Below are 26,204 nucleotides of genomic sequence, written 5' to 3' on the forward strand. Positions count from 1 at the left end.
GAATTGCTTTGAGAGACTAGTCAAGGATCATATCACCTCCACCTTACCTGACACCCTAGACCCACTAGACCCACATTTGCTTACAGCCCCAATAGATCCACAGACGATGCAATCGCCATCACTCTGCACACTGCCCTATCCCATCTGGACAAGAGGAATACCTATGTAAGAATGCTGTTTATTGACTATAGCTCAGCATTCAACACCATAGTAGGAAGGTAGGAAACATCACCTCCACTCTGCTGATCCTCAACACACACTTCACAAGGGTGCGGACTCAGCCCCCTCCTTTACTCCCTGTTCACCCATGACTGCGTGGCCAAGCACGCCTCCAACTCAATCATCAACTTTGGAGAAGACACTACAGTAGTAGGCTTGATTATCAACAATGACGAGACAGCCTACAGGAAGGAGGTGAGGGCTCTGGGAGTGTGGTGCCTGGAAAACAACCTCTCACTCAACAACACAAAGGAGATGATCTTGGACTTCAGGATACAGCAGCAGGTGCACCCCCCTTTCTACATCGATGGGACCGCAGTGGAGAAGGTGGAAAGCTTCAGATTCCTTGGAGTACACATCACTGACAAACTGAAATGGACCCCTCACACAGACTGTGTGGTGAAGAAAGCGCAACAGAGCCTCTTCCCCCGCACCTATCTGATTCAGAGAGTTTGGGTTAAATGCAGAAGACACATTTCAGTTGAATACATTCAGTTGGGCAACTGACTAGGTATCCCCATTTCCCTTTCTCTTTCCCTTTCAACCTCAGGGGGCTAAAGAAATCTGTCTTGTCACCTAAAACCATCACAAACCTTTACAGATGCACAATTAATGCATTATTTTGGGCTGTATCACCGCCTGGTACAGCAACTGCACCGCAAGGCTATCCAGAGGGTGGTGCCCAACGCATTACCGGGGCCAAAAATATCATCAAGGACATCAACCACCTAAGCCACTGCCTGTTCACCCTGTTATCATCTAGAAGGGACCGAGAGACTGAAAAACAGCTTCTATCTCAAGGCCATCAGACTGTTAAATAGCCATCACTAGCCCATTTGAGGCTGCTACCCATAGGCATAGGCAAAGGAATGGAACACTAGTCACTTTAATAATGTTTACATATCTTGCATTACTCATCTCATATGTATATACTTTTTTCTATACTATTCTGCTGTGTCTTAGTCTGTTCTGCTCTGACATCTCTTGTCCATGTGTATATAGTCTTAATTCATTACTAAGATTTGTGTGTATTGGGTGTATGTTGTGTAATTTGTTAGATATTACTTGTTAGATATTACTGCACTATTGGAGCTAGAAGCACAAGCATTTCGCCACACACGCAATAACATCTGAGAAATCACATGTATGTGATCAATAACATTTGATTTGATACACTGCTAACCAAGCAACAGCGCAGGGCATGCACACTGATATAAGGCCTGTTAAAGTTTGACCCACTCTGGTGGCATTTTCTAAACATCACATAATATTGTATATTATCCTCTGTGACAAAGCTGACTCGGTAGCTCTCGTCACGAACATGCATTATTTAATTTCCCTTATAAATAGTTTAGCGCATTCATGTTTCTCCATATATGTAGTAATTAATTTATCATAAATGTATATGCTGTTGTCCTTTCCTCTAAAGCCAGTATCATAGGTGTTTACTGTGCGCAAGGCTAATTATGTGTTGAGGAATTGTTTGGTCAAGTAGCATTGTGAAACATTTCAGTTTCATATTTATTTGACCATTTTGCAATCCTCCCAGTGGATGCGATGTTCAGGTGCCTGTGAACACTTGCTACTCTGACGACAAAGAAGTTAGTTTATTTCCATATTGTAATGTGTCCTGTGTTTGAAGTTTGTGTCTCGGAGCCTGCAGAACTGTTGTTATGAAATGTGTATTCATTAATGGAAAGTATTCCCAATTTGAGGATAAGCCAGGAATGTTTAAGATGTTTTTTTTTGACAGAATATGTAAATGTGGGTATAATGAGGATGTCTGTTACGTTATTTAATATGCCATATTTGGGTAAAGAGCTCCATGGTTAATGGTATGGTCCAGAGGGAGTGGCCATAGATATAAAGGTACCAAGTTCACCTGGGAGCTGGAGGGATGTTCTAGCTCTGGTATGTGAGCTGTGTGGGGAGGCTGTCCGTAGCCTGGTATACCCCAACCTGCTATAGTTGGTTTGGCTGGGTAGGCCGGATTGAGGCTTAGGGTTTCAGTTTATATTCAAACCTGCATTTTGAGAGTCTGTGTCACGCCCTGACCTTAGTTATCTATGTTTTATGTATTCCAAAACGACAAGGCCTGTAGCTTTCAAATGATGCCACTTTCTATTTTCTGATTATTATTTTTTTAAATTGGAGGGGGGATACCCACCAAACTCACAAGGCCCAAAACAACCGCTCAGTTTAACACTCAAAAATCTAAGTTTCTTACATTTTTACCAGACCTCAAAAGTTATCCCCCAATGTGCTTTAAGCATTGTTGTGACAACAGAAAATCACATTTTTCTATAATTCTTTTTTCAAAAATTCTATATTTTTTTTTTGAATTAGGCAAAAAAACTGAATTAGGCAAGAAATACATATGGGTTTAAAAAGGCTCTACCAACGTTTTTTGGGGAAAAGTTAAGGTCAGTCAGGTCCAATATTGGCTATGCACCCAAGAAGGAAAGAGGTTGGGCCATCCTAGAAATGTTTTGGAGTAATATAATGTATCCAAAGCGACTTAGTCATCCGTGCATACATTTTTACGTATGGGTGGTCCCGGGAGTACAACCTACTATCCTGGCATTGCAATGCTCTACCAAGATGCATGAAAAAGTTATAAATGCTTTGTGACACCTCAATTGAATATTATTTATAAAGCCTTTATTAAGCAGTGCTTATGCCACCCTTTATAAAACACAGGTTTTTGTCATATCAGTGGTTAACATCAGTGGTCACACGGTTATGCCACATTTATGAACCCTTTATAAAGCATGACATATGGTTATAGATTATTTGTGACACATTTACGTAGTTTATATGAAGGCTTTCTGAAGGCTTATGAAGCCTTTGTAAACTGCACGTCATTTAAAACGGGTCCAAATTTTCAAACGAGTTTTCATTGGGAAGGCAGATACCACATTTTTATAAAAAACAATCACTTTTGCATGTGAAAACACATAATCCTACTCATCATATCATTTAGTCACTATTGTTTTGAGCCAATTCCAAAACTGCCCGGTTCCAAAACTAATGCAATCACTTTTCACCCGGTTCAAAGTCATCCCAACGGGGTAACCCGGGCTAGACGAACCCCCTCATTGAATGGGGCCGCTTACAAAAAATACGGCAGTTTTGAAACTACACTAAAAGTGCAGTAACTGCAGTCAACTGTGGTATTTTGGACGCAGTAATTTCAGAATAACTGCAGTACTGCACTCTAACTGCAGTTACAATGCAAAATTACTCTAGTAAAAAAAACTGTCTTCTTTTGGACACAGTATTTGTAGCATACTGCAGTTATACTGCACTCTGACTGCAATCGTTTTCGTAAGGGGCTCCGTTTTTCATCTCCCCCAAAGCGTTCAAGTCAAAGGATCACAGCCGTTTGAGACTGAAAAGCCCTATACGGATTGACCAACCAGTGGGGGTTAGTATACCGGTAGCTAGACCATAGACTACTGGTTATGTATATTTTGATAATCATTATCATCGCTAGCATAGCGATAGACATTCAGTCAATACTAGGAACAGATTGTCCACCATCTATGTGTTATCCAGACAGAAAAGAGAAATAGGCTAAATAACGTTTTGATTCAGAGCAATAAAGAAATGTAATAATTTATCTGAGCAAACCAGAAACCTTTCCATATATAAATTTAAATGATAATTTAAAACCATTTAAATATAATTGTCACGTTCGTCGTAAGGAGGAGACCAAGCCGCAGCGTGATATGCGTACATTCTTCTTTAATAAAGAACAGAACACTGAACAAACTAACAAAACGATACGTGAAGCTAATATGGATAGTGCAGACAGGCAACTAAACATAGACTAAGAACCCACAAATACCCAAGGGAAATGGCTACCTAAATATGGTCCCTAATCAGAGACAATGATAAACAGCTGCCCCTGATTGGGAACCATATCAGGCCACCATAGACATATGTATACCTAGACCTACAAAACCCTTGGATATACAAAAACCCTAGACAAGAGAAAACTAGCATACCCACCCTAGTCACACCCTGACCTAACCAAAATAATAAAGAAAACATAGATAACTAAGGTCAGGGCGTGTTGGAATACTTGCTATATTGTATTGACTTTGCCACCATGGCCTTTTTTTTTGCCTTTACCTCCCTTATCTCACCTCATTTGCTCACATCGTATATAGACTTGTTTCTACTGTATTATTGACTGTATGTTTGTTTTACTCCATGTGTAACTCTGTGTCGTTGTATGTGTCGAACTGCTTTGCTTTATCTTGGACAGGTCGCAATTGTAAATGAGAATTTGTTCTCAACTTGCCTACCTGGTTAAATATAGGTGAAATAAATAAAATAAATAAATAAATAGTAGATGAAGAATCAATATATTTTTAGACTGAGTATTTATCTGGTCAATATGTTAGTATATTATGACTGTTTGTAACAGTGTGTTATATGTGAAAATGTGATCGTATTATAAATTGTATTTTAATGTTTAAGGACTCTTGGAAGATTAGTCCAAATGAGGACTAAAAGAGATCCAAATTAAAATCAAATTAAAATCAAGTAAAAAAATATCCTCAATACATTTTTCATGGATTGTCATAGAAAAAGCGAACTAAATCAAAATGATTCAAACCCTTAATAAAACTGATGGTTTCTGTCACCGCCATTCAAGTTTTGGCTTTACAAATGGTGTTACAGAATTACCTGCCAGTGAATCTTAGCACACCATTCCACAGCCTTATCTCAGCTCTGGCCCTAACCAAACTGATTGATTGCTAGGGACCAGGTTGCCAGGTGTCTTATCATACCGTGGGGTCAGCCAATCAAAGGCAGTCATCTTGGGTTGCAGATCCCCAATTCTTGCCACCTCATCACAGTCATCTTCAAGCAGTTGCAGAGAGAGCATTGACATCTACACTGATTGAAATGGATTTAACAAGTGACATCAATAAGGGATCTTAGCTTTCACCTGGATTCACCTGGTCAGTGTGTCATGGAAAGAGCAATTGTATCTAATGTTTTGTACACTGTATGAAAAACCCCAACTAAAAACACAAATTCAAGTGTTCAATCAATTTTATAAGTGGAGTACCATTCTTACAACTATGACAAAATAAAAAATTCAAAACCCAACCACCATGATGGAGAGATGCGCAGTCAAATTATGAAAACATCAGTAGCCTAAACATCATTATACATTGCACCTTCAGAAAGTATTTATACTCCTTGACTTTTTCCACATTTTGTTGTGTTACAGCCTGAATTCAATATAGATTCAATTAGGATTTTGTGTTACTGGCTACACACAATACCCAGTAATGTCAAAGTGGAATTGTGTTTTTTGACATTTTTACAAATTCTTAAAAGATTTAAAGCTGAAATGTCTTGAGTCAATCAGTATTCAACAGATTTTTTTATGGCAAGCCTGAATAAATTCAGGAGTAAACATTTGCTTAAGCTCCTATACCTCTTCCCTGCAACTGGACTCATTCACAAATCTTGACATATGTTTATTTTTATTTTTTAATTTTATTTCACCTTTATTTAACTAGGTAGGCTAGTTGAGAACAAGTTCTCATTTGCAACTGCGACCTGGCCAAGATAAAGCATAGCAGTGTGAACAGACAACACAGAGTTACACATGGAGTAAACAATTAACAAGTCAATAACACAGTAGAAAAAAAGGGGAGTCTATATACATTGTGTGCAAAAGGCATGAGGAGGTAGGCGAATAATAAAAATTTTGCAGATTAACACTGGAGTGATAAATGATCAGAAGGACATGTACAGGTAGAGATATTGGTGTGCAAAAGAGCAGAAAAGTAAATAAATAAAAACAGTATGGGGATGAGGTAGGTGAAAATGGGTGGGCTGTTTACCAATAGACTATGTACAGCTGCAGCGATCGGTTAGCTGCTCAGATAGCAGATGTTTGAAGTTGGTGAGAGAGATAAAAGTCTCCAACTTCAGCAATTTTTGCAATTCGTTCCAGTCACAGGCAGCAGAGTACTGGAACGAAAGGCGGCCAAATGAAGTGTTGGCTTTAGGGATGATCAGTGAGATACACCTGCTGGAGCGCATGCTACGGATGGGTGTTGCCATCGTGACCAGTGAACTGAGATAAGGCGGAGCTTTACCTAGCATGGACTTGTAGATGACCTGGAGCCAGTGGGTCTGGCGACGAATATGTAGCGAGGGCCAGCCGACTAGAGCATACAAGTCGGTGGGTGGTATAAGGTGCTTTAGTGACAAAACGGATGGCACTGTGATAAACTGCATCCAGTTTGCTGAGTAGAGTGTTGGAAGCAATTTTGTAGATGACATCGCCAAAGTCGAGGATCGGTAGGATAGTCAGTTTAACTAGGGTAAGTTTGGCGGCGTGAGTGAAGGAGGCTTTGTTGCGGAATAGAAAGCCGACTCTAGATTTGATTTTGGATTGGAGATGTTTGATATGAGTCTGGAAGGAGAGTTTACAGTCTAAGCCAGACACCTAGGTACTTATAGATGTCCACATATTCAAGGTCGGAACGATCCAGGGTGGTGATGCTGGTCAGGCGTGCGGGTGCAGGCAGCGAACGGTTGAAAAGCATGCATTTGGTTTTACTAGCGTTTAAGAGCAGTTGGAGGCCACGGAAGGAGTGTTGTATGGCATTGAAGCTCGTTTGGAGGTTAGATAGCACAGTGTCCAAGGACGGGCCGGAAGTATATAGAATGGTGTCGTCTGCGTAGAGGTGGATCAGGGAATCGCCCGCAGCAAGAGCAACATCATTGATATATACAGAGAAAAGAGTCGGCCCGAGAATTGAACCCTGTGGCACCCCCATAGAGACTGCCAGAGGACCGGACAGCATGCCCTCCGATTTGACACACTGAACTCTGTCTGCAAAGTAATTGATGAACCAGGCAAGGCAGTCATCTGAAAAACTGAGGCTACTGAGTCTGCCGATAAGAATATGGTGATTGACAGAGTCGAAAGCCTCGGCAAGGTCGATGAAGACGGCTGCACAGTACTGTCTTTTATCGATGGCGGTTATGATATCGTTTAGTACCTTGAGCGTGGCCGAGGTGCACCCGTGACCGGCTCGGAAACCAGATTGCACAGCGGAGAAGGTACGGTGGGATTTGAGATGGTCAGTGACCTGTTTGTTGACTTGGCTTTCGAAGACCTTAGATAGGCAGGGCAGGATGGATATAGGTCTGTCACAGTTTGGGTCCAGGGTGTCTCCCCCGTTGAAGAGGGGGATGACTGCGGCAGCTTTCAAATCCTTGGGGATCTCAGACAATATGAAAGAGAGGTTGAACAGGCTGGTAATAGGGGTTGCAACAATGGCGGCGGATAGTTTCAGAAATAGAGGGTCCAGATTGTCAAGCCCAGTCAAGCCCAGCGGGTCCAGGTTTTGCAGCTCTTTCAGAACATCTGCTATCTGGATTTGGGTAAAAGAGAACCTGGAGAGGCTTGGGCGAGTAGCTGCGGGGGGGGGGGGGGGGGGGGGGGGAGCTGTTGGCCGAGGTTGGAGTAGCCAGGCGGAAGGCATGGCCAGCCGTTGAGAAATGCTTGTTGAAGTTTTCGATAATCATGGATTTATCGGTGGTGACCGTGTTACCTAGCCTCAGTGCAGTGGGCAGCTGGGAGGAGGTGCTCTTGTTCTCCATGGACTTCAAAGTGTCCCAGAAATTTTTGGAGTTGGAGCTACAGGATGCAAACTTCTGCCTGAAGAAGCTGGCCTTAGCTTTCCTGACTGACTGTGTGTATTGGTTCCTGACTTCCCTGAACAGTTGCATATTCGATGCTATTGCAGTCCGCCACAGGATGTTTTTGTGCTGGTCGAGGGCAGTCAGGTCTGGAGTGAACCAAGGGCTGTATCTGTTCTTAGTTCTGCATTTTTTGAACGGAGCATGCCTATCTAAAATGGTGAGGAAGTTACTTTTAAAGAATGACCAGGCATCCTCAACTGACGGGATGAGGTCAATGTCCTTCCAGGATACCCGGGCCAGGTCGATTAGAAAGGCCTGCTCACAGAAGTGTTTTAGGGAGCGTTTGACAGTGATGAGGGGTGGTCGTTTGACTGCGGCTCCGTAGCGGATACAGGCAATGAGGCAGTGATCGCTGAGATCCTGGTTGAAGACAGCGGAGGTGTATTTGGAGGGCCAGTTGGTCAGGATGACGTCTATGAGGGTGCCCTTGTTTACAGAGTTAGGGTTGTACCTGGTGGGTTCCTTGATGATTTGTGTGAGATTGTGGGATGGTGTGGGATATAAAGTAAGTAGAGGGAGGGAAATTGTATTTGTGTATATTACTGCTGTTTGTTCAGTACAATATTAGCTTTTAGTTTTATACAGTTCTTTGCCATTTGTGCTCTATTCTGTAAGGTTCTGTATCTGTGCATTTTTGCCCTGGTGTATTCATTTGGTATGTGAATATTCATTGTCTCTATTTTCTCCCTTTACAGACCACTACCATTCTACTTTCCATGTCTGCCTGTGTATGTCAATAAAGTATCCCTGTGTGTAACTCTGAGGTTGAATCAATCCCCATCTCCTCTGACCGGAGGTGGTGCTTGAGGGTCCCAGACCAGCAAAATACGGAGAGCCAGGTCGCACTCTTTCAAATGGTGTGTAATTACTGAGCACAATGGTGTGAAATTATTGATGTACATAATTACATGATGTATACGTCCCCTTGTCTGTCCAGTGCCCTGACCACTGTTTTGTTTCAATGAACTTGTTGAGACAGCACTGAGTGACCTGTTCCTGCCAACATAACACCACAACCCTGAAAATCTCCACCTGACTGCCACATTGAAGCTCACTCAGACCAAGCTACAGAAGTCAAGATTAATTTGGATAAGTAGTAAATACTGTATCCCACATGCTACAAGTTGCACTGGACCAGGATATCTATAATGGGATTTTTTTATGTTTGGTCAATGTGAGGACTGTTAAAGGGCAGGAATACGACCCTTCCATAGTCCACAGAGAGAAATAGATGATTCATTTTACAGCATCAGAACCATATTCATATAGTAGTTTAACATCTTCCAAGAACAGCTATTCATATGCAGTATGTAGCAGAAACAACATGTAAGTCATATGAGAACATCAATTCATAAACTGTAAAAGTCCTAGAAATCCTGCCTAGACATACTTCACTAAATATTATGTTACATATGGATAGGCACAAAATAATATTATAGGTAGGGGTATAGTCAATAGGTAACAAGATAGATAATAGACAGTAGCAGCAGCAGCATATGAGTGTAAAGTGTGTGTGTGTTGGTTGGAGTGTGAGTGTACCGGTAGAGTCCAGTGTGTGTGTGGCGAATGCGTGCCTGTGTGAACGTGTTATGTGTGTGTGTGTGTGTGTGTATTGGTTGGAGTGTCAGTATGTGTGAGTGTATTGGTTGGAGTGTCAGTATGTGTGAGTGTATCGGTAGAGTCCAGTGTGTGTGTGCCTGTGTGAACGTGTTATGTGTGTGTGTGTGTGTGTATTTGTTGGAGTGTCAGTATGTGTGAGTCCAGTGTGTGTGTGTATAGGGTCAAAAGAGTAAAAAGGTCCATGCAGACAGTCCAGTTAGCTATTTGGTGAGCAGTCTTATGGCTTGGGGGTAGAAGCTGTTCAGGAGCCTTTTGGTCCCAGACTTACCTCTCTGGTTTGCAGTGCGGTAGCAGAGAGAACAGTCTACAACTTGGGTGGCTGTAGTCTGACCAATTTTAGGGCCTTCCTCTGACACCACCATACATTTGAGAGGGATGAGTCTGGCAGCACAACTGATTGGCAAACATACTGCAAATTGAGAAATCATGTGACTAAACTGAATAAAAAGAAGAAGAAACTATACTATGAAACAAAGATACATTTTTATAAAGAATGATAGTGAAAATCTTTGGAGCACCTTAAATTAAGTTTAGGGAAAAAAGGCAAATTCAGTCCATCATTTCTTGAATCAGATGGCTCATTCATCACAAAACCCACTGATATTGCCAACTACTTTAATGATTATTTAATTGGCAAGATTAGCACATTTAGGCATGACATGCCAGCAACAAATGCTGACACTACACATCCAAGTATATCTCACCAAATGATGAAAGACAAGAATTGTAAACTTTTGGGAAAAAATGTTTTTTGACAAGATACAATGCTATTTTACAGTGAACAAATTGACAACAGACTTTCAGTACGCTTATAGGGAAGGACATTCAACAAGCACAGCATTTACACAAATTATTGATCATTGGCTAAGAGAAATTGATGATAAAAAGATTGGAAGATATGAAGAGGGAACGCAACACCCTGCTACAACTCAACTCCCCGTGGAGTGAAGGAGGTATGGGACTGTAGGTGCGAGTAAGGATGACAAAAGGCTGAGAATATACAGTTTATTAGGAATTTATTCCTTCACACAGTAATATGGGGAAAAGGGGCTGGATGGAACCAAAGCAAAGAAAGTAAATGTCAAAGCCCCCTCTCCTACCTTACCTGCCTAACTACTACTTATCTAACTTAGCACCACCTGGTGCACTAACCAAAATACAGGGGGTGGTCCGCCCAGGTCTTACCTAGTGTGCCTAGACAGAGTATATACTACGGGTATATGTATGCCCGCGGGCCTCTTGCCTAAGCACTCCCCAGGTGCCTTCCCCTTCCCCCCTGGGAACAAATTAAACAGAATATTAACAGAATATTAAACAATCCACTTCACAACAAAACTGAGAAAAAACTAACTCAGGCCATTAAAGAAGCTCTGACAAAGCAACAAACACAGAACATACCAAAGCTGCTACCAAGAACAACTAAACATAGTACATACTATCTACCAACATGCAGTTAGCTTCGGTGGCAAGGAATAAATTAATCCTAAATATTTCAAAAACTAAAAGCATTGTATTTGGGACAAATCATTCACTAAACCCTAAACCTCAACTAAATCTTGTAGTGAATAATGTGGAAATTGAGCAGGTTGAGGTGCCTAAACTGCTTGGAGTAACCCTGGATTGTAAACTGTCAAGGTTAAACATATTGATACAACAGTAGCTAAGATGGGGAGAAGTCTGTCCATAATAAACCGCAGCTCTGCCTTCTTAACAACACTATCAGCAAGGCAGGTTCTACAGGCCCTAGTTTTGTCGCACCTGGATTACTGTTCAGTCGTGTGGTCAGGTGCCACAAAGAGGGATTTAGGATAATTGCAATTGGCTCAGAACAGGGCAGCACGGCTGTACCTAGATGTACACAGAGAGCTAACATTATAATATGCTTGTCAATATGTATTATGGAACAGCGGGGACTGTGAGGAAACTCAAACACAGGCACAGATATGTGGTCATAGAGTGGTGGCCTGAGGGCACTCAATGTGTTGTGAAATCTGTTGTGAATGTATTGTAATGTTTTTAAATTGTATAACTGCCTTAATAGGGCTGGACCAAAGGAAGAGTAGCTACTGCCTTGGCAGCAGCTAATGGGGATCCATAATAAATACACTGTACAAATACCACCTGGTATAAAGGTCCTGGATGGCAGGGAGTTCAGCCCCAGCGATGTACTGAGATTTACACACTACCATCTGTAGCCCCTTGCGGTTGCCGGATCCTTCAATGGGATTCTGGAGACGGTTTCGGACACAACATGGACCACCTCTTCCAGTTCAGCTTGAGTTAGTGGTTTATTGAGAAAATTATAAGACATGGTGTTGACATTCAATATTCATTAATTAGTTAGGGGTGACATTTCTCTGGCCCATCCCTCAGCTGTATACCTAATGTTGTGGAATGTGTGCGCATTTCCAAAAGTCACACTGGTGTCCTCTTCCTTTTCCACAAAGCTTTGAAAATTAGCTATGCGAGTGTATACTTACTGTTTTCCAATTCAAAATCACACTGGTGTCCTCTTCCTTTTCCACAAAGCTTTGAAAATTAGCTATGCGAGTGTATACTTACTGTTTTCCAATTCAAAATCACACTGGTGTCCTCTTCCTTTTCCACAAAGCTTTGAACATTAGCTATGCGAGTGTATACTTACTGTTTTCCAATTCAAGTATCGGTTTCTTCTTTGAGTGTCTTTCCCAGATGTTTTTAGAATATTTTGCACTTGTTTTGATGTTTCTATGACAATCAATGAAAAAATGATTGTGAATAAGAGATATAAATGCATTTTTATATGATTTAATTATTTCTATAAAATCAACACTTTACTTTTTATGAAGGATCAAAGGTTGTAAAAGTAGGCCAGATCTTTTTAGAATAATTAGCAATTGTGTTGATGTTTCTATGACAATCAATGCAAAAGTTATTGCGAACAAGAGATTTGGGCTCCCGAGTGGTGCAGCGGTCTAAGGCACTGCATCTCAGTGCTAGAGGAGTCACTACAGACCCTGGTTTGATTCCAGACTGTATCACAACCGGCCGTGATTGGGAGTTCACGGGCGGCGCACAATTGGCCCAGCGTCTTCCGGGTTAGGGTTTGGCCGGGGTAGGCCGTCATTGTAAATAAGAATTTGTATTAACTGACTTGTCTAGTTAAATAAAGGTTAAATAAATTAAAAAGAATGGTGAATGTCTGTTGAATGTCTGATACAAAACCCACCTCTGAAACAACGACCAACCCAGGGCCATAGCAAAACATGTCACAGTTGGTTGCATGGGGTAACGGCATCACCGGCCTGAATCTAATCCAGTCTGGAGAAAGTCAGTTTGTAAAGCATAGAATTAGCTTCCAAATTAGATTATGTTATTTCTTAAACTATGTTTATAATTGATGGATGATTACAATTGTTGACCCTGTTTGTCTGTTAGACAAAGTGCCCAGCTGGGTGCCAGACCCATCCCCTGGTCATGAATGGATGCTGGGACCTACCACACAAGAAGGTTAGACCACTCTGAGTCTCTGACGTGTTAGCCAAGGTGGCCCCAGGCACAGTATCTGTATCGGCTGGGAAGGACAATGAAAGATGAAAGCTGCACATTGTTATATTACAGAACACTTCTTCTATGGTATTATGTAAAATGTTTTTTATTCTGCATGGACCTGTTACTACATTTGAAAGTTATCAAAACACTTAGTTTAGAATATCTACATAAATTCAACAATTGCGTTCTCATATTACTCTGTAGGTTACTGGCATACTCAAAGCTTCCTCCAGCATCTAACCATACATCTGCCTGTAGTTATTGAACTCAACCTGCAGGAGGTTTGTTTGTTGTGATTGAGTGAGGGGAAACAGCTGCAGGAAAGGCTCTGACAGATGGGTGTGTCTTCGTGGTGGCAAGGACACACTCAAGAAACACCCACAGCAAACCACAAGCCCCCAAGCCAACGCAGGTTTGGCTTCTGTCATAGCCGCCAGCATTTCTTGAGGAGCAAGCCAAAAAATTAGGTCAAATCAGTGGTGCAGTTACCCTTTAACTGTGGACAATCACCTCACTATATAGCCTATTGTATGTATTGACGTTCGTATTGCAATATACAGCCTTACCTATGGGTCTTGTGTCCATGAAATGGGATCTCAGCCTACTCAGTGACATAAACAGATTACAATTCTGAAGAGTTAACACAAATATTAGTGTATTCATGGGGATCTGTTATTCAGAGCCCCATGAAATGACACCATATGTACATTCTACAGACGCTACTGACTATTCCCTACAATACTTTTACTGTGGCACCCAGAATAGGTTTTGCTCTATAAGCCAACATGTAATCGATATGCAGTGATTTGCATTGGTGGCATTTATGGGACCATAGAAAGTTTTAAAACCCAAATTTAATGCAAATGTCACTTAAATATGAACAAATATCAATTCTTATTTTATGTTTAAACAATAATTTATCATAAATGATGAATAAATAAAGGTTATTATATTGACACTTTTATACTATTACGTGGGGTACTTTTATTTAGAAATGACTCAACATTTCGCGAACCGGAAGTGTTTTTTTAGTGCTGCTGACGAGACGCTGATTAGATTTATCAGATTTAGTTGATTTCGTAAAAATGTGTGGGCCTGTGCGCTGGTTGTGTGAGATAATGCTATATTATTTGAATCCTCAATGCCAGCCCTGGCGAAACATCTCTTCTACAAGTAGCCTAGCCTACGGTGTTGCTCCATAAAAGAACAGCGCTGTGTAGATAAATGTGTTGATCCATCAGAAGGGAAGGGTAGCCTACATTTTTTTCCCCGGAGAAAGGACAAATCGGGATAAGGAGGCTATTTTTCAGAAGGGACATCGTCAGGACAGTAAAATGTGAGACATTGCAAATTATGATCATTTAGCCTAATATAAATAGAGCAATAACACTCTTACAGTGTTAAAATAAAATGATTGGCATGCAATGTATTATTAATGGATGCAAGTGGCATGCGATTTTGCTGTATTTAAACCATACAGTGTCGACACATTCAAATAAGCATCATGACGTGTACGCTATTTGAACGCATTTACAGTCGATGCCCTATTCTGTGGTGCATTGCATAACAGTGTTAATATCATTTAGAAGTAGGCCTAGTATTGCTATAGAAAATTAGGCTACAGTTGTTATAAATAGCCTATAAAGATAATAGATATTTGACCTTGCTATTTAGGATACCTTGGGACGTCCAACTCTGCCGTCACCACATGGAAGTTGAAACGTAAAATGATTAATTATTATATCCTAGGGGGGACATATAAATCAGCAATATCAGTAAATGTAATAAAGAAAAATAGTATGTTCGCTGCAGCTATCTTTTTAAATAAGGGAGGCTTTTAAATAGGCCTAACTGGATATTAGATTACCACTCTTACCCTGTATTCTGCTTGTTCTCTAGAAAGTCTCTCCTTGGACAATTGGCATTTATTAGTTTTCACTTTAATAGCGTGATGAAGCATCCACTTAAAGGCACATTATATTGAATTGAAATGATTAAGCTCCAGTCTTCCTAAAACATTAACATTTTAAACAAATGTGCATGATAAATACTTGCATGCATCCTAAAAGTGAATGGAAAAAGCATATTGTGAATGAAAAAGCCTATATAAACAGTAGCTTATGTAACAAATCAATTAATTAATGCAATAGTCTGAGAATATTTCTTCCATTAGAAAATAAGTGTTGGTTGAAGGAATTAAACCCACATCAAATGTACTATTTTTGTTATTTCCAAGGTAATTTCGGGGGAAGCAACTTCAGTCCCTACCATTTCTTACTTTGCTCAAACAAAGTCTTTCTGGATAACATCTCAAAGGAATATCATACTCTCAAGTGTTCAAAGAGACTGTTGGGATATTTTTTGATAGCTTTTGAGGCTTCTCAGCCCTAGGATCTGTACTATCGTGCTACATTACACCCGAGGACATGTCTGCTGTGCGGCTGCTGCTCCTGTCTCTGCTTTGTGCCCTCTTTGGTATGTGAGTGTAGATGTGTAGACTGAACGTTTGTGGATAGTCACAACATCTTTCAACATATGGATATTTGTCTGTATACTGTTGAATTATGAAGCTACCCATTTCTACAAACAAAATATTGTGCTAATAACAACTCTTCTCTCCTGTAAACAAGTGTCCCTGTGCCATGGGGCCTGTGCAGAGGTGGACTCGGACACTGAGGCCGTTGCAGGCAAAGGGTTCAAACTGGGCTGCATCTCCTGTAAGATGAGGCCCGAGGTGGAGGCTTCTGCCACGGTCGACTGGTATTTCAAGGCCAAAGGGGAAGCTGACTTTGCTCATGTGAGTATCTGAGACTGATTATGATTGCTATAGTATTCCAAATTACTGCCATGGTAGTAGATAATAGGATTAGGGTTGGGGTTGGGGTTTTGTTTGCTCTGGTGCCCACATAAAACATGCTGCCACGATAGTCTACAGTCTGTTTAGAGTATGCCAGTGCTTGTTAAAATGGGTTAGGTTTACATAGTCCTCTACACCAGGGTTTCCCAAACTGTGTCCTGGGGCCCCCTGGATGCACATTTTGTTTTTTTCCCCAGCTCTACACAGCTGATTCAAATATCCAACTCATCATGAAGCTTTGATTATTTCAATCAGCTGTGTAGTGCAAGGGCAAAAACCAAAACGTGCATCCAGGGGGCCCCAGGACCGAGTTTGGGAAACGCCGCTCTAGACAAATCTGTCTTACACCACATGGCCCAGAGCTCATCCCTAAGCACACAACCACAAGGCACAACGCACAAAGGTATGCACACACACACAATGCCCAACCACATGATATGGCAGAGTGCTGCATGCAGTTACTATTGAATCAACCTGGATGCCATTTTAGCCCTCAGAGAGCATAAGAGCCACTGGGACAGCAGATGGGCAGATAGTGCATAGCTCACAGCTATGTAACCTTGAGTATACTTTCCTACTGGAAGCCTTTTCAAAACACAGTTGCGTCCTGTTGAGTCCATTTTCTTGGATGTTGCCAGCTACGGGTCGTGATCTAGGAAGTGATACTGGAGACATTTTCAGTGCCAGGTGAATGACCCAGATGTCATTGTGTCATTAGATATATAATTACGATGAGGAGGGCCAGCACATTGTGGATGAGCGCTTTGAGGAACGCGTGGACTGGAGCGGCAGTAAGCAGAGCAATGACATACAGGATGCGTCCATCTACCTCTTCAATGTCACCTTCAATGACTCGGGCACCTACCGTTGCTTCTTCCACCGGCTCCTGACGTACGAGTTCTACGAATACCAGACCGTTGTCAGCAAGCTTGTGCACCTGACAGTGGTGGCTAAAGGTTCAGTACTACTATACAGACTCATGGCTTTGCATGCAATTGGAATTCCGATGTCAATTATCCCAATTGTTAGGAAACATTTATGACCTGTGGTTAAATTCAAAAAGTGCTTTGTAAGTGCTTAGTGAGAGACTCTGTGGTGCCTTTTGAGTGCTTTGAACCCCCCACCCCCCCTCGCTGTCTCTACAGCCACCAGAGGGACTGCCTCCATAGTCTCTGAGGTGATGATGTATGTGTCCATCATCGGGCTACAGGCTTGGCTCTACATAGAGATGGTATACTGCTACAGAAAGATCTCTGCTGCAGGAGAGGAAGCATTACGAGAAAGCGCGTGAGTCACCCTACTTCCTCTCATGCAGCTGTATCCTTTCATTTTAGGTCCTCCTCTATTGTCTCCCTCTGTATACAGTAATCTCACTGTCCTCCCTTCCTTGTATGCTCTATACCTGTCCATCCTGTTGATTTGAATTCTCTACTGTCTTTCAAAGTGCTGAGTTGTACAATTACTCTGTTCCCATTTGTTCAATATTATCTGTCTTTCTCTCTATTTGTTTTCCTTTCCACTCCCACTCTCTCGCAATCTTTCCATCCTTGTGTCGTCACATTTGCCACTCTAGAAAAGCCAAAGAAGGTATATTTCCTAAAGAAAATGTGTGTGCTTGCCTCAGCAGTCGCGAAGTGTTAAAACCAATTATGTTCAGTCTCTGATTGGATGTAAGCTCAGCTGACACTGCTTGCTTTGCGTCTCTACATTAAAGCAATAGGTCTGGTTACTTAAGTTGGATGGATGATTGCTTGATGGAAGGGTAAAGGAAGTTATGGATGGATGAAAAAAGGCTGGAGTGATGAATGAAGGTTAGAGGGGTTGTTGGATGGATAAAGAACATTTAGAGGGGTAAGTGGATGGATAAAGAGAGGTTAAAGGGATTAATGAATAGATGAAGAGAGGTTGAAAGATTGGAATAAACGTAGGAGATATGCAGTGGAGTTGAAATGATTGAAATGCTTTAAGTGATGAGTGGCTAGAATGGTTATACTGTAGATGGATAGATGGATGAATAAAATGTGAATGGAAGGATAATAAGCAGGTGATGATATTCTAACCACTTCTCTTTCTCCTTTCTTTCCAGGAATGCGGAGTATTTAGCTATTGCTTCGGAGAGTAAAGATAACTGTGGTGTGCAAGTGGCAGAATAACCCAGGTTTGTCATGAGAAAAACCGTAATCAGCAAGCCAAAGGAAGCATAGTGTATTTACCTTGTTTGACACATGGGCAAGTTAGAATAGCTTAGAAAGAGTGATGCCTTACTGTTAGTGGGAAGATTGTAAGGAGAAACCAAAAGGCTCTCAGAGACCTTTACAAAGATGGCACAGCTTTTTGGATCTTGGATCTAATTTAGGATCTAACACATCCACTGAACAATCAATATGCAGTACTACCATCAGGGTGCAGACTCAGGTGTTTACCTCATAAAAACAAGAGAGGCACTAACAATTGTGTACCTGCATCAGTATGGCTTTTAAATGAAAATAAAAAAATTACAGAGGGGGGTTTACAAAATAGGGGAGAGGCGTGTTACAAAATAGGGGAGAGGCGTGTAACCTGTCGGGAGGTAGACAGAACATGGTGCTGAAATTAGGCTAATTCAAGTAATTAATTTCAACAGTCTTGTAGGCTATCCGTAGATTTGTCAGCCAATTCCTCCAATAATGTCACCACTCCTTAAAAACCTCTGTGTCCGTGAAGGGCTTGGTGTGGTAAGTTAAAACCAGTGCTCGAATTGAGGGGGTAGGTCTTTGAAGGTATGCCATAGCCTACTTTTTGTCAAAGAACATGTCAAAATGCATACTCCTTATTAGTTTAAGATTTATAAGAAACTAAAACATGTTCTGATTATATAAAGCGATTTATAACGACGCTTTCCTCCACGATGCTCTATGCTAGAAGCAAGCAACACAAGAAAGATGTGTCTGATGCATATGGGGTTATCTTTGGTTCATCTCTGTGGCCTTCAGAGGCTGAGCCAGGAAGTTGGAAGTAGGGGAGATCGGGGAACAAAGTAACACAGGTCAGTTGTAACAGCTTAATAACTCAAATTAGAAACCACTTAGAAATCTGTTATTCAGTGTGCTAATGTTTGGTTAGTGTCTAAATGCCTAAGAAGTTTCGTTTAAATCCTTCAATGATTTTGTATTTTATTGGAATGAAAACAAGTAAATACACTTGCTGCCTCTCTTTTTTTAAATGATTGACCTGTGGAGCATTTCTACATGTATCCAAACATATATCATTTTTATCAGTAAGATGGGGTCTTTTGATTGGTATTACTTGATGACAATAATGGGGGGTCTTATGTTGGGGGGTTAGATGTAACATAAAACTGTGTATGGTATTTAGACACATTCACATCATGATATAAAATGTTACTTCTTTACATCAAGTTTAGCAGTACAGCTAAGATAATACCTTAGAAAAATCCAATAAACAGTCAAATTCATACTTTTGAATGCTAATATAAAATACGCTATATACATTTTGGTAACTTTTGAATTTTTGGTCAATATGACATGCCTGAAAGATAAAATCAAAATATCAGTTTAAAATCATAATTGTTTATCATTGAAGACAGTATTACATTTAACCCCACATACTGGGTTAATTGTAACATTTCACTCCCTCCACTTTCGGTTGAATTGTAAATGACTGGTATGTTGTAGTTACAGTGTGTAATGGTAGCTGAGATATGTAAGTTGTTTGTATAACAATATTGTTCATCTAACTCAATAACATTTTCATAATATAGCCCAACCCTAAAAGTGTTACTTGGTTCCCCAGTCTCCTTCTATCAGATAGGCCTACAGTGTGTAACTCCGTCGCTTTCAATTGAGCTATTCACTTTCTGTTAAAGAGATGTTTAAATGCTCAATGCAGACGTTTTTATATCAATATCATTTCTGGGTAACAATTAGGTACCTTACTGTAATAGTTTTCTGTTAAAATTGGCAAAAATGGCTTTTTAGCAAAAAATCTAAGTTAAGTAAGAATTTTGCTAGGACTGTCTAGTAGTGGTCTGCGTGGGGAGGGTAAAACTGGAAACTAGCTGTTATTTGCAGAAAGGTTTGGAACTCTCTTTGTTGTTATTGTTCTATTAACCAATTTACCACATGGGGATGTCACCATGGAAAGCTGAAACTCCTGCCCATGCAAACCTGGTTAGATTGTATTTTCAACCAGCAACTTTCAGGAAATAACACTGATCACATTTTTTCAGACTTTTACAGTGTTTGTTTCATCAACTGTTGTACAATATGGTACAAAACACAAGAAAACAGAATTTTAGGGACGCACTTGTGGTGTTCTCTTTTTGGGTTAAGTCACTGAAGAGTAGTTATCAGTTAAAGCTTAAATTGTTCTGCGTCAGACCTCTGTCTGGACTGGAAAGGTAACTTTAGGCTACAATGCTTAGAATCATAGGACGTCTCAGAGCAAATTATTTGCAAACAGTTTCGTTGCAAACAAGTCACACTGGTTTGGCATGGGGAAATGTGGTAAGATGAACGCATATCTCTTCCATGGAAAGTTTATTTTCTAAATCTGCTTTCCTTTTGGGACTTTTTGAGAGCGACATTTTCTCTTACAAGCGAGCTGATTGTTTTGAACTAACAAAAAGTAACTCATTTATTAGAGACATTGTTGATTTTATCAAAATTATTATGTTATTGTCATTGAATTGATAATGTACTTACCAGATGCCAGTGTTAAAAATAGTGTACTGTAGGTCTATAAATTGGGCTGCTATTATTTAATGTTCTGGTCTGCCGACTAATAGCTGAGAAAAACTGTGGTATTAAAAAAAAACATTCTGCTAATGTCTTTAGTTTTTTTTCAGGAGCCTTTTTTTTTGCCACTGATCGTAGTAGTAAGGCCTAGGCCTACATTGTCACATATTTTGGGTTAATTCTCATTTTTTTCATACATTTTTTTCAAGTACAAGGGGAGGATCATGTGGGAAAAAATGTAATGTTGGGGAGGAGGGTGTGTTTTTGGGGGGGACATCTCGAGTTGGATAATTTTCGAATGGTCCCTTACATTTATCTTTAATTTACCGTCTAAGCATTTGTATCTGTCATGTGTGAATGTCACTGTTAATTTGTTTACAATATACACTACAATACCAAAAGTATGTAGACACCTACTTATCAAACATCTCATTCCAAAATCATGAGCATTAATATATGCATCACTCCAGAGAACTCGTTTCCACTGCTCCAGAGTCGAATGGCAGCAAGCTTTACAGCCGATGCTTGGCATTGTGCATGGTGATCTTAGGCTTGTGTGGGACTGCTTGGCCATGGAAACCCATTTCATGAAGCTCCCGACAAACAGTTTTTGTGCTGACGTTGCTTCCAGAGGCAGTTTGGACCTCGGTAGTGAGTGTTGCAACCGAGGAAAGACGATTGGTCCGCGCTTCAGCACTCGACGGTGCTGTTCTGTGAGCTGGGTCGTTGTTGCTCCTAGACGTTTCCACTTCACAATAACAGCAGTTGACCGGGGTAGCTCTAGCAGAGCAGAAATTTGACTTGTTGGGAAGGTGGTATCCTATGACGGTTTCACGTTGAAAGTCTGAGCTCTTCAGTAAGGCCATTCTACTGTCAATGTTTGTCTATGGAAATTGCATGGTTGTATTCTCAATTTTATAAACGCCAGCAACAGGTGTGTCTGAAATAGCTGAATCCACTAATTTAAAGAGGTGTCCACATACTTTTGTATACATATATCTTATCTGACTTGCCATAACTGAAGTTCCTTCTGGAAAAAAAGTAACTCTATTCTATGCACACAATTCAACCAGATTCAAGCATCAAGCGAGTGGAGAGGTAATTATTGTAGAATCGAGGCTTGTCATGGATATGCACATTTACATCTAACAAGAGTTCAACTGTCCTTGACCTCTCTCTTGTCACAGGATGAACCATGTGTAATGTATTGATGTTTAATTCTGCTTTCAGGAATTCAAGCAGTGCCATCTACATACTGGCCACATCACCGATACGACCCCTTGTTTTGCATGACCCGGAAGATGTATAGTATCTTTGAATCTTTATTACCTTTCCTGTTACAATGTTAATGGATAAATGTGATATGATGACATGATTACTTTTAGAGTAGTTTGTGTATGAATCCTATTTTTCAGTTGTAATGGTATCTCCCTCTAAAGTGTATGTACATTTATATTAAGAGGTATTGTGAGCATATGGACACAAGGCGAGACCCAAATGCAGGCACAGGAAGCAGATGGTTGAGCTCCAGTATTTATTAAACCAAGGGGTAGGCAAAATGTAGGTCAGAGACAGACGAGAGTTCACGAACTGGGTCAGAGTCCAAAACAGTACCAGGCGAAGGACAGTCTTGACAGGGGGTTCAGTAACCAGATTGGAGTCCAAACAGTATAAGGGGATAGGCAGGCTTAAAGACAGAACAGGCAGAGTGGTCAGGCAGGCAGGTTCAGAGTCCAAACAGGCAAGGGTCAAAACCAGGAGGACTAGAACCAAAAGAGACTGGGAAAAAATAGGAGCAAGAAAAACCGCTGGTTGACTTGGCAAACAAGGCAAACTGGCACAGAGAGACAGGAAACACAGATATATACACCGGGGATAATAAGCAACACCTGGAGGGGGTGGAGACGATCACAAGGACAAGTGAAACAGATCAGGGTGTGACAGTGAGAGAATTAATCTGATTGAAGGGTTATCGCGAGATCACCTTGGAATTAGAATACTAGAATGGACATGAACTTTCTTATGATAGAGTAAAAGGTCAGCCATTTTGGTAAAGGAGTTGGTCAACCACAATGGTCAGCGAGTGCTGTGAGAAGATGTTATTTAAAACAATGAATTTAAAACAATGACTTTGAAAATTATATGCACAGTAATGTTTATTAGCTAGCTAGTCTGCCAGTTTTAGTAGAATGATTCCATCATTTTCTTTTCGAAATGACTGCCAATATGTCCGACATTCCAAAAAAACAATGTAGTCAATACACAGGCTGAAATCAGTTGGTGATATGACTTAGACAAAATGTAAATGCAACAAGTAACTGATATTGTATTATATTATAAGATTCACAACTTTCCAAGAAAACAAACATTGAAAACATTTTTGAGGCAATTTATACAGAACATTTCTATAAAACCTGTACTTACAGGTCAAAAGTTTGGACACCTACTCATTCCAGGATTGTTATCTAATGTTACTATTTTCTAACACATGGAATAATGTAGTATACAACAAATCATTAAACAAATTAAAATATGTTTTACATTTTAGATTATTCAAAGTAGCCACCCTTTGCCTTGATGACAGCTTTGCACACTCTTGGCGTTCTCTCAACCAGCTTTATGAGGTAGTCATCTGGAATACATTTCAATTAACAGGTGTACCTTGTTAAAAGTTCATATGTGGAATTTCTTTCCTTAATGCTTTTGAGACAATCGGTTGTGTTGTGACAAGGTAGTGGTGGTATAGACAAAATACAAAGTCCATATTATGGCAAGAACAGCTCAAATAAGCAAAGAGAAACGACAGTCCATCATTACTTTAAGAAATTAAGGTCAGTCGATCCGGAAAATTTCAAAAACGTTGAAAGTTTCTTCGAAGTGCAGTTGCAAAAACCGTCAAGCGCTATGATGAAACTGGCTCTCATGAGGACCCCCACAGGAAAGGAAGACCCAGAGTTACCTCTGCTGCAGAGATTAAGTTCATTAGAGTTACCAACCTCAGAAATTGCAGCCCAAATAAATTATTCACGGAGTTCAAGTAACAGACACATCTCAACATCAACTGTTCAGAGGAGACTGTGTGAATCAGGCCTTCATGGTCAAATTGCTGCAAAGTAACCACCACTAAAGAACACCAATAATAAGAAGAGACTTGCTTGGGCCAAGAAACACGAGCAATGGATATTAGACCGGTGGAAATCTGTCCTTTGGTCTGATGAGTCCAAATTTGAGATTTTTGGTTCATTGTGAGACGCAGAGTAGGTGAATGGATGATCTTCGCATGTGTGGTTCCCACCATAAAGCATGGAGGAGGACTGTGATGGTGTGGGGGTGCTTTGCTGGTGACAGTGATGTGTGTAGAATTCAAGGCACACTAGACCAGCATGGCTACCACAGCATTCTGCAGCAATATGCCATCCCATCTGGTTTGCGCTTGGTGGGACTTTCATTTGTTTTTCAACAGGACAATGACCCAACACACCTAAAGGTTGTGTAGGGGTTATTTGACCAAGAAGGAAATTGATGGAGTGCTGCATAAGATGACCTAGTCTCCATAATCACCAGACCTCAAACCAATTGAGGTTGTTTGGGATGAGTTCGACCACAGAGTGAAGGAAAAGCAGCCAACAAGTGCCCAGGTGAAGCTGGTTGAGAGAATGCCAAGGGTGTGCAAAGCTGTCATCAAATATATAAGAATATCAAATATATTTTGATTTGATTAACACTTTTTGGGTTACTACATGATAGCATATGTGTTATTTCATAGTTTATGTCTTCACTATTATTCTACAATGTAGAAAATAGTACAAATAAAGAAAAACCCTTGAATGAGTAGGTGGTAGGAGTAGACTGGTACCTTTTAATTATGACCATATTTAGGTTGACAATAATTCTATTACACAATTTCTGATATATCACCTGCCTTACTTTTATTTTCCTGCATAAGTAAAAGCAGGAAATGCATCACCTATGCCTCTACTGCCATTCATTCCAATTTTATTTTACTATAATGACTGCCATTATCATCCCATTCTTGAACTTTGAGGGTTTATTACATACCCGCTCAAGAAATGTCATAGGACCTCTATGTATTAATAAATCCATCCACTCCACCTGTTGTATGTCTTCTAGATAATGCACAATCATCACGAAATGTACCAAACTTCAAAAGGTATTTATAATAGAATGTGATTGATTGTGATAGACTGTCTACAATGTACAGTGTTGTGATGATAAATCAAAAAATAAACCTCATTGAAGTGAAGATTGATCTTACCAGTTTTTATATTGAACTTTGAATTGTCTCACAAGAACTCACAAGAACGCCCAAACATTTAAAGCTAACTGCATCAGCAAAAGACCCATTCATTTAAGTATAACCTTTCCTGCGAACAGTCCATGCAAATCTCACCAAATTCATAATAGATGTTGATAACTTCTCAAACACCAACTTTACTTACATAGCCTTTCTCCTATACAGTTGGCACAAGTAATGTAGTGGAGGTTAAACACATGTAAATGCCTATCAATTGGAGTAAAATGCAAAATATTGGGAGCGTTACGTTACTCACTACAAACGACAATCACCGTTTACCCCCTGAAATATTTTTTTTGCCACTACTGCAGCTGGTACACACAGTCAGTATTGGGGTACTGAGGTGGGTTGAGCTGGTACTCAGGAAACGTCCCTAGATACTGGTGGCGTCCATGGATGTGTGTTGCTGACTTCTCAGGGTGATTAGCATACCTGGCTGGAGTCCGTCTGTACTACCCTGCTCCACGTCCCAACCTGAAGAGGACATGTACAGTATATCCGGAAAGTATTTACACCCCTTGATTTTTCCACATTTTGTTACGTTACAGCCTTGGTTTAAAATGGATTATATTGGGTTTTTTTCTCTTCAATCTACACACAATACCCCATGATGACAAAGTGAAAATAGGTTTAGAAAATACGTTTATTGAAAATAAAAAAACAAATATCACATTTACCTTTGGCAGTGATTACAGCCTTGTGTCCTCTTGGCACACCTGTATTTGGGGAGTTTCTCCCATTCTCTGCAGATCCTCTCAAGCTCTGTCAGGTTGGATGGGGGAGCGTCGCTGCACAGCTATTTTCAGAACTCTCCAGAGATGTTCGATCGGGTTCAAGTCTGTGCTCTGGCTGGGCCACTCAAGGACATTCAGAGACTTGTCCCGAAACCACTCCTGTGTTATGGTTGTGTGCTTAGGGTCATTGTCCTGTTGGAAGGAGAACCTTCTCCGCTCTGGAGCAGGTTTTCATCAAGGATCTCTGTACTTTGCTCCGTTCATCTTTCCCTCCCTGACTAGTCTCCCAGTCCCTGAAAAACATCCCCACAGCATGATGCTGCCACCACCATGCTTCACCGTAGGGATGGTGCCAGGTTTCCTTCAGATGTGACGCTTGGCATTTAGGCCAAAGAGTTCAATCTTGGTTTAATCAGACCTTCTTGTTTCTCAGTGTCTGAGAG

At 40.6% G+C, this 26,204-nt stretch overlaps 1 protein-coding gene across 1 annotated transcript; it reads left to right on the plus strand.

Annotated features, from left to right (window-relative positions):
- The first annotated feature begins 14,109 nt into the window (after positions 1 to 14,109).
- Positions 14,110 to 24,976, plus strand: LOC109907633 (sodium channel subunit beta-1-like). Its single transcript, XM_020505721.2, has 7 exons — positions 14,110 to 14,455; positions 15,356 to 15,594; positions 15,750 to 15,916; positions 16,695 to 16,932; positions 17,122 to 17,263; positions 18,063 to 18,134; positions 21,943 to 24,976. Exons 2-6 carry the CDS (start codon positions 15,546 to 15,548, stop codon positions 18,127 to 18,129), a joined length of 663 nt encoding a protein of 220 aa, XP_020361310.1. The 5' UTR covers positions 14,110 to 14,455; positions 15,356 to 15,545; the 3' UTR covers positions 18,130 to 18,134; positions 21,943 to 24,976.
- The last annotated feature ends 1,228 nt before the right edge of the window (positions 24,977 to 26,204 follow it).

The sequence above is a fragment of the Oncorhynchus kisutch genome, linkage group LG17 (genome assembly GCF_002021735.2).
Source record: "Oncorhynchus kisutch isolate 150728-3 linkage group LG17, Okis_V2, whole genome shotgun sequence".
NCBI lineage: Eukaryota > Metazoa > Chordata > Actinopteri > Salmoniformes > Salmonidae > Oncorhynchus > Oncorhynchus kisutch.